This window comes from Schistocerca nitens, chromosome 4 (genome assembly GCF_023898315.1).
Source record: "Schistocerca nitens isolate TAMUIC-IGC-003100 chromosome 4, iqSchNite1.1, whole genome shotgun sequence".
Lineage (NCBI taxonomy): Eukaryota > Metazoa > Arthropoda > Insecta > Orthoptera > Acrididae > Schistocerca > Schistocerca nitens.
Window position 1 is genome coordinate 523,871,354 of NC_064617.1, and position 10,031 is coordinate 523,881,384.

The 10,031-nt window shown below is 45.8% G+C and overlaps 1 protein-coding gene across 1 annotated transcript in view; it reads right to left on the reverse strand.

Annotated features, from left to right (window-relative positions):
* The window catches only part of LOC126252028 (uncharacterized), a 130,721-nt gene extending 126,692 nt beyond the window's left edge, over positions 1 to 4,029 (reverse strand). Inside the window, exon 1 of the mRNA XM_049952814.1 lies at positions 1,878 to 4,029. Coding sequence (XP_049808771.1) covers positions 1,889 to 3,358 — 1,470 coding nt within the window. The 5' untranslated portion in view covers positions 3,359 to 4,029 and the 3' untranslated portion in view covers positions 1,878 to 1,888. The remainder of the gene's footprint in view (positions 1 to 1,877) is intronic.
* Between the last annotated feature and the right edge of the window lie 6,002 nt (positions 4,030 to 10,031).

Here is a 10,031-nt window from a genome sequence, read left to right on the forward strand (position 1 = left end):
CTCGATCATAACTGATTTCGGCCTGCGATGGCCATCTTCAAATGCAATTGACTATGAGTGGCATTTGGTAAACAAAACGCTTATTACGTTCATTATCAAACTCATAACGCATGTAATGAACATTTCGTTCACCAAATACCACCCACCTGTAGAAGGAAGAAATACATTATAGGTCGAAATCGGATATCCTAACAAAACGTAACGAGTGCTACACATGGTGTTTTCCTGCATCACAAGCCATTCACAGACTGTGATCCTGTCTTAAGTAGAAGTAAATTCACAATGCGTCAACCACCAATCTCCTTCGACGGACTGTCGTTTTTTCTAGAAGTTTATCAGTATCACATTAACAATTCAGTTCGAAGTCAATAACTACGGCTAAGAGACAAGGAGTAGTAACTAAAAGACAACAATGATTCACTAAGATAATATTTAACTTACTGAAAAATGAAGGATGAATTTTTGTCTCACGCAAATAATATTCTTGTAACTGTTAAGTTCGTAGCATCTGATGACAAGTTAAATCTTGAAATCGACTATAAATTTGCATATTGTCAAAAATAAAACAGTTTTTGCATGGAAAACATAAACCAATATTTTATCAGATTTCCGTTACATATGTAACATGGAATAATTTCACAGATATCTTCCTTAAAATGTGAAAATAACACAAAGCCAATAGAAGTGGACAGCGAAATCACTTCGAATGAACCACTGAATTCGGAAAGTGTGGGGTGGTATTACTACTACAATAAAGATAATTAGAGATAATGCGAAATTATTACAACACTGACATTTGCTTCAGTAGAAGGCCTGAATGAAGCAGGAATCAGATTTAGTGGATGTTGCTATAAATCCGTAGAAATCTGAAGTCAGAATGGAAAATTCTCGCGACAGTATTTTGATCTACATTTGATAATAGAATCAAGAGGAGGTCTAAGGACATGTCCATCGTGATATATTATTGCTACCATGCCCAAGAGTTGCTTGACTCTGTAGACGTATTCACAGGAATGACAAAGGAGACTCATTATAATACCGGTATTTTAAAAAGATCAATTCAAACGAGGTCAGCATTACGTGGATACAAGAAACGGAAGTAGAACTTACAGTATATGAATCTCATGGAAGATATCAATATAGTGGAGGTTTTGAGAGGCTAGTGCCCAAACTCAGATGCGTAGAGAAATGTAAAAATAAAACAGGGTAGAATATTCCGATAAGTAGTACATAGAGTTGATGATAAGATTCTTGGATGATAAGAAAACAAGAAACACCGGGCCAAGAAGGTACGAAGCGCTCTTTTAATGAGCAAAACGAATAAAAAACATTGGAAATTGTTGGTAAGGACTATGGGACCAAACTTCTATGGTCATCGGTCCCTAGGCTTACACACTAATTAACTTAAACTAACTTACTGTAAGTAAGGGGGGGGGGGGGAGCGAAACGAATAAAGAAGAACGAAGTATGGTTGTGATAACTGGTTATGGGTAACTATTTTGTGGAGATCGAGGAAAACACAATGTGTGGCACTTGTTTTGTTTTGTTAGGACTGCCGATTTCGACCTCTAATGTATTTCTAATTACTGCGAACTTCACCTTGTTAGAAGGGCGAAAACTGAACTACACTTCAGTCTTTGCCCTGCTGACTAGCTGCGCTACGTAACAATTAAATGTATTAATCTGGAAAAGACCTCAGTGAAAGATCTAAACCAGTTATCCTATTGAAACATACCAAGTGACCCACACGTTGAAGTTCTTCAGTGTGCACGTAGTCACGGTTACGTGAGATATCATGTTTCGATTACGGATTTTTCTTTCAGATGTGTTAGGGGAAGGTAGCAGATGGCCGGAATACAAGATGGATTAGTTCTTACCATTCTGTCGGTTATGTGGCCGTCTGCTGCCTCATCTTCTGCTCGTGATCCCACCAAGAGCCAATGACGTCCATGACGTCGGAGCTGTCAGTGGGCTCTTTCTTGAGGACCGCTGGATGCGGTGCAGGTGGCACCTGGAGGGTGTAGTGGTAGCCCTGGGCGACGAGGCTGGCGGCCAGCTGGTGTGCCCTCAGGAAGGTGGACGTGGCCGACGCCGGCGCACCGCCGTCCAGGGCGTCGTCGCACAGTGGCGGGGCGCCGGCCGCTTCGTAAGCGGACAGCTGCTGCAGGTGCGATCTGGACAGAGCCAGCGGCAGCTGCGGCCTCAGCAAACCGGAAGTGGCGCCGCCTCCCGCGGAGACCAGCGTCGCGACGTCGTAGGCGAGTCCCGAGTGCGGCGCCTCCGCCTTCTCCTGCGACAGGCCGGCGGTCTCGTCTGGCGACAGAAGTAACGTCCGCTCCACAGTAGGCAGTCGCGAAGACAAGTCCTGTTGCTTAAAATGCGAACTGGTTGCGAGTTCTTCTACGGACAAGACAGACGGCACTATGCAGCTTTCCGAGACGTGTTGTTGCCTAGTCGGTGAAGTCGTTTGGGGTGGGAAGGGATGCTTCGACGGCGACGTCAACGATGCAAAGTAGTGCTCGTTCTGGCGCTGGGGAGACGTCGCGCCCACGAAGTTGAGTAGAGACGAGCTGCTGGCGCCTTCCGGCGTGTTGGGGAAACCGGCTTCTACGCTGTGCTGCGGCTCCGGGGAGCTGGCGTCCAATCCCGCGATCGACTCGTCGTCGTCGTCTTCGATGAGCACCGGGGGCGAGTCGGCGCCGCTGTTGTTCCCGGCGCCCGACGCCGCTCCCATCGTCGGCATTTCGACGCCGTCGGCCTCGGCCAGAAGCTGCTGCAGTCGGCGTATATAGTCGACGGCCATCCGCAGCGTCTCCACTTTGCTGAGCTTCCGAGCTGCGCCACCGCCTCCGTTCATCCCACCGGCGCGCAGGTCGGCGCCGGAGGCGGCAGCGTACGCCGCCGTAATGGCGGCCGGGATGTGCTGGCGCAGATTGGCGAAGCCGTTGTTGACCTGCTTGACGCGATTGCGCTCTCGTGCGTTCCGCCGCGCTACGGCCAGCGGAGGAGGCTGTTGTCCGTCTCTGCGGCTACTCGAGGCCATCGTCCTCTTCCGGCGTCCTCCAGAAGTCGTGGGCGCGACTGGAGTAGTGCCGTCGCTGGGCTCCTCTTTCACTGGTACTGCTGGAGCCACTGGCACCATCGACAGGAGCGGAGGGGACTGCGGTTTCGGACCCTTCCGCAAAATGATGATCTCTCGGCGTTCTGGCCTGGGAACGCCCTGGCGTACCACCTCCAGTCGCGAGAACGGACTCATGCCGATAGTCGTCATCGTCGAGAAACAGCTGCCACTGTTAGATGTTTCGACGCCAGCTGATGGCTCCTGGTGCAGCGCCACGGACTGCTGGTTAATTTGCATCCAGTGTGCTCGTAGACAACGAAAGTGCCTTCCACTCGCGATCGGCCTGTGCTGTGCAGTCACGCCAACGGTTTGGCGCGCTCTGTCGCTCGCTGAACCGTGACCGGCAACTCGAATGGCAACCGTTTCCTGGCAACTGGCGTTGGCGGGAAGCGAGCCGCGCTCATGCGGGCGGAGTCAGGCCGACAACAGCAGAAGCCACTTCGCACCAGGTTTTCCCGCCGCCTTACGCGGCCGGACACTCGCGGCGGAGGAAACAAAACACGGGAGAAGCGCAGACACACTCTTCTGGCTCATTCACGCCGGCTCCTCTGTCTGTCCGGCACTGTCAATTGCCCTGACAGTACTGGTCCAATTACAGCCCACTCGGTCACTTTTATGTTTACTTCACAGTTTGTGCGGCACAGCGCTCGTTAAGTCTGGTTATTTCTCGCTAAGTGGCGGCCCGGCTGGAAGACGCGCGCTGTCCCGTTCTGTCCAGTGAGAGGCCGACGGCCGCGCGCCCGACGCGACTACTGACAACACTGGCCCGCACTATGTCACACAGTAAACTTCCTCATTTTCTGCTCCGGCGGCTACCGAGGAGAGCACCACTTTACGACGGTTCTGCTCCTGTCGGTGTACGCGACACAGTGTCGGAGATTTCTGGGCAGCCGAGGACGTGCGTACGCGGTGCTGGTAGCCCACTGCACTGGCGCTGCCGCGAGCGATAGGAACTAGCACGCGCGGGCGACCGGCTGCGAGCTTCCGCACGTGAGCGAGCAAAGGAACGGACGGCGCGCTGCGTGTGTGTGTGTGTGTGTGAACGCGCGCGCGTGTGCGTGTGCGTCTGTGTGCGTTGGATTGTCGCATGGCAGTTGGCCCTGCCAGAGGGCCGGTAGGGGGACGGCAGTGGGGCACTGGCTTGATGCGGGGAGGGGAGGCACAACAGAAGGTCTGTTGGCCCGTATTGTGTGGATGTGTGCTGGAATTGAGAGAGGAGAAGGGCCTCCGGAATAAGGGGGGACCTCCGGAAAGGCAAAAGGGAACCGTTTTTGTTCATTCGCTGCAGGGGTATACAGTCGGAGGTGGGGTAGAGACGGAGGGAAGTGAAAGAAAATATATAGGAAAAAAAAAATTATTCGCCCATAGGATGGGGAGGCCTGCGACTGCACTGCCACCGCATGCGGCCTCCGATATTGAAGGGGGGAGGGGGAGGTGGGGGAGGAGTAGAGGGCGAGGGAAGGGGAGCGGGGTAAAGCAAGGGTTTGCCCTGATAGCAGCCAGCGCCCCCAGGGCTTGCACATGATTACAGTAATTATGTTTTGCTCGTAGCTGTACCCTTTTTTTCTCAAGTCGGCCTCTTTTGTTACGGAAACTACCGGCGAATTACACCTTTCGTACACGTTCACGAAAACCATAAAATACACAATCGCTGCGAGCACGTGTGCAGCACCTAGCTTCATGCAAGGGGAGTAATTACCCCAACCCTATCCTTCGCACAGCAGGCTTCTTTAATTCCATCGTGAAAGACGTATTAGCTTCAACACAGCCTGTTGAGAAAAGGTAGACCACTATCAAAAGGAGAGTATTAATTTTTAGTTTGATCGACTTGCAGCCAGGGACACGGCGACACAGTAGATCCGGATATCACACGTATTTTTGAGATGCAGGATTCAAACTGACGACTGGATATCCCAAATTTTTCTGTGGCTACTGTGTATCGCTTGAGATGGGTACTGGAATATAATAACTGCTTTTCGTTTAGGAAAGCATTAAAAAAGTTAACTTACTTTCCATCTTCTATTCACTGATGCCATATGAAATAATTTTCTCATGCAATTCCACAGATAGTCATAAAGTACTCATTGCGCAGAACGTGTTGTAAGGGTCGACAGCTGTTCACAAAATTAGGCATATTAACAATAGATTCGCAATAAATTTGCTCTCTAAGAAGTTTGTTGTAGAAAATCCGGCACAAAATTAAAATAATACTAGTATTCATTAATGTAGCACTAGGAACGAGCACAGCCCCCACCATCCACAACTTAACCTTACTCGTGTACAGTAAGGAGCAAAGGTTGCATCATAACAATATTTGACCACCTTATTTAAGAATTGAAGGTACTGGCAGATAATAAAAGTTTTGAAAATTACTTATGCTTGAATATTCCATCTATCGCCAAATTATTTTTGAGCACATAGCGTGCTTTTACTTGACTTACTTTTATCAAATTTGGTTGTAGATTTAATTTAGTTCTGTAAATGTCCAGCATATGACTAGATTTTCAAGGAGAAAATAAGCCACATTTATAAACTTGCTACACATAACGTATCACAGCGTGTTGTCACGAATATTATGTGCGTAAAAAGCAATATACTAATTGACTTACTGAAACCGAACACAGAGATATTCTGTTGCAAGCACATCCCTGATTATTATTCATAAACATGTGAAACACTCTGGGATGCACTTTTCTACAGTCTTCCATAAGAGTCAAAGACTGTTATCAAACTCAACTTGAATATTCCTTACGTAATAAATTCCTTTTATTTTCCACTGGACTATTTTTGGTCGGCTTAATTGCAATATGAGTTTGAAATTCATTGAAATGGGGAACAAGAGAAAATAGTTGAAATCTGCTTGATTGTGTTATTACTTTGTAATTTGCTAAAATAAACTGGAAGCTATGAAAGTATTTCATGTAAAGACGATTCATACTTATTTGCTGTATCTGTCCATCCTCATTTGAGTTCCCGGATCATTCCAGACGAGGGCCGAGGCGTTGGCTACTAATGGAATGTAATCGACATCTTCTGGTTTCTTTGCCCACTATTAGGAATCGTAAAACGTAATAAATATTACACCGTCTATCTTTACTTTTGCCGGCCGCTGTGGACGAGCGGTTCTAGGCGCTTCAGCCCGGAAACGCGCTGCTGTTACGGTCGTAAGTTATAATCCTGTCTCGGGTATGAATGTGTGTGTTGTCCTTAGGTTGGTTAGGTTTAAGTAGTTCTAAGTCTAGGGGACTGATGACCTCAGATGTTAAGTCCCATAGTGCTTAGATCCATTTGAACCATTTTTTTGTTTGTTTTTATTATTTTTGCCTAAAGACTTGTTTTCATTCTGGAAGTTCAGAATTTCAAGTATTCATAAACAGCCTTTTTTTAAAATGATTTTTGCGTATCCCAAGATATATTTCGTGATGCATATGATGTTGTACTTGACACAACTTTATGATGGAATGAAAGTAGAAAAGTAAATAAACGTATAAGCCTACTGCTTTTCCCCTTAGTTCACTGATACAGCGTTCTGCCACTTAAAGATGAAGTTGTTGACAGGAAGTCGAACTGTAAGTTACAGTTCTTCAGTGCTTAGACTTCCAGGGAGAACCACCGTTGACTATCAGATACTCAAGACGAATTCTATAACCGTTGAACGTAACAGACATGCAATAGTTTTTGTTATCGATAAGCATAGAGTTTCCTAACCGGTTTGAGACAGGAATGTGAAACAAGAAAAGTGATAAATCTTCGAGCTGCAAAGGACTTTAGGCGAGCTGTATCTCTGATCAACAAACACTGCAAAGCAGTTATTTCGAAACATTGTTTTCTTATATTTCCTAAAAACAGGTTACAAGACGTTGTTCCTCTATATTGCAAACGTATCAAAATTTGAGATGTTAAGAAATTTTTCGAAGCTAGAAATTTTCAGTTTCTTCCCCACTTGCGCCATTATGCCATACAGACTAGTTAGATGTTCACACAACGGATTATCAATAAGTCTGTTCGAGATAAGGAACTCCGATCCTGAAACAATCGAGCCGAAAGCTGGGAAGCCAAACGTGCTACGGATATCTTTCTCAGTGCAATATATGAACCTGAAAAGTGTTGTTTGTAGTATGTAATAAATTGTTTGTTACGTGCATAGTTACAAACATGGGAGCGTAGGTGTTCATCCAGGAGAGGGTTGTAAGAGTAGTTTCTGTTTGTAACTAGCTCTTTCTTCTGTTCTGATAACACTTGATTTCTTCTTGCGAGATCAGGTGAAAACTTTTGTGTACGAGACGGCAGTTACCTGAAGAGGATTTCCTCAGCAAACATTATCGCTGCCTCTGACTTATTCGGACAACACAGGCGCTGCTTTAGCGGGTACGACAAGACTTTGTGCAATGAGATCATGCCAGCAAAGAAGCTGCAACACGCCTGTTTGAACAACTATTGTGTACGTAGCGAGTGAGCACATAAATAAAATATATCTATTGGATTCAGTTCAGCCCTTGGTCTAGGGGTAGCGGCTTTGATTAGCAATCAAAAGGTTCCAGGTTAAATTTTGAATAACAAACATCAGCAACGGCGGCCGATGACTTCCGGCTAGGAACCCACCCTCATTCTGACAAAAGCCTTGCCAAAGAGGGAGGAGGAGAGGACACAGGTTTAGGGTACTCTCTTGCCCTTGGGGTGGAAAACTGTCTCTAAAAAAGTCGAAAGAATCAGTTACGATCAGCGACAAGACGATGAAGAAGGCAAAGGAAAGTAATGTGTTAAAGACACATAATCTGTATCCGCGGGACCTGTGACCTGTAAATGAAAACTTCTCATCATGATTTCTCCATTGGCAAAAAGATTCCGAACTGGCCCTCCATTCTGATCTCCGGGAGGGGACTGCCGAGGGGTAGGTGACCACGAGGAAAAGATCGAATAACCACCGAATCGACAATGTTCTATAAGGCGGGGCGTGAATGTCGGAAGTTCGAACCTGGTAGGGAAGCTAGAAAATCTGAAGAGATAAATGTTAATGCTCAATCTAGATACAGCCGGAGTCAACGAAGTCAAATGGAAAGAAGACAAGGATTTTTAGTTAGATGATTATAGAGTAATATCAAAAGCAGCAGAAAATGGTATAACGGGAGTAGAATTAGTTATAAAAGGAAGGTAGGGCAGAGAGCGAATTACAATTCTCGTCAGAATGGACAGCAAGCTAACACCGACGACAATAGTTCATGTAGACATACCGTAGCAAGCAGAAGACAGTGAACACGTACATCAGTTTGTAAAGGGAGACGAAAATGAAATAGTCATGGGGGCTGGAATGGGGTTGTAGGGAAAGGAATAGAGGAAGGGTTTACGGGAGGAGTTGGGCTCGGTAGTAGAAATGAGAGAGGAGAAAGACTAATTGAGATCTGTAACAAATTTCACATAGTAATAGTGATTAATCTATCCTGTAATCACAAGAGCAGGAGGTATGCTTGCAAAAGACCGGGAGATACTGGAAGATTTCAGTCATAGCGTGTAGAAAAATTTCCGCTACCAATCACAATAAAGTATTATTTATTCGTCACACGACCGGTTTCGAGCCTAATCCCATCCTCTGGTGTTTATACATTCATATACATTTTTCTATTGCTGAAGATCAATAAAGATGAAGTATCCTTATTATAATTGCGCTGTGGTGACAGTTTTTCCACGAAGTTGTACATTTGTTACCATTTTCACGTTCATGTTTCAGGTTTTTTTCTTCTTTTTCTTTCTTTTTTTTAAACTTAGCTGCTTATTTCACTACTGTGTCGTGAACTCGTGATAGACACTGTGTTTACATTCAGACATGTTTGAATGTAAGCTCAGTGTATATCACGAGTTCACGACGCAGTAGTGAAATATGCAACTAAATTTTAAAAAACCGAAACGCGAACGTGAAAATGGTGATAAATATACAATTGAGTGGAAAAACGTCATTTTTAATCATCCAGAATGAGATTTTCACCCTGAAACAGAGTGTGCGCTGATATGAAGCTTCCTGGAAAATTAAAACTGTGTGTGGAACCGAGACTCGAACTCGGGACGTTTGTCTTTCGTGGGCAAATGCTCTACCATCTGAGCTACCCAAACACTACTTACGCCCCGTCCTCAAAGCTTCACTTCTGCCAGTACCTCGTCTCCTACCTTCCAAATTTTACAGAAGCTGTCCTGCAAATCTCGCAGAAGTAGCACTCCTGAAAGAAAGGATATTACGGAGACATGGCTTAGCCACAACCTGGGGAATGTTTCCAGAATGAGATTTTCACTCTGCGCTCCGTTGGCAGAAGTGATGCAGGGAGGACGGCCCGTGAGTCGTGCTTGGGTAGCTCAGAGCACTTGCCCGCGAAAGGCAGAGGTCCCGACTTCGAGTCTCGCTCCGGCACACAGTTTTAATCTGCCAGGAACTTTCATCTTTATTGATATTCAGTAATAGAAACATGTACATGAATGTAAAAACACTTGACGATTGGGCACAAACCCGAAACTGGTTTTTCTACATCCTATAAAGGAACAGTCACAGAGTTCAACAGCATCCACTACGGATGACATTTACTTAGCTTTCAGTTAGATTACATCTTGCTCTGGCAGAGACTCCGAAATCGGATATTGAATAATAGGCCGCACTCGGGGGCAGACTTATACTCAGAACACTATTTGGTAATGATGCAGAGTAGAATATAGTTTAAGAGACTAGACAGGAAGAATTAATGTGCAAAGAAGTTAATGCGCAAAGAAGCGGGATACGGAAGTACTTAGGAATGAGAAGATTCGCTTGAAGCTCTTTCAGACTACAGATAGTGCAATAATGAAGAGCTCAGTAGACAGTTCAGTTGAGAAGGAACGGACAGTTGAAGCGAAATGGACATCTCTAAAAGGGGCACTGGCAGGAGTTGGA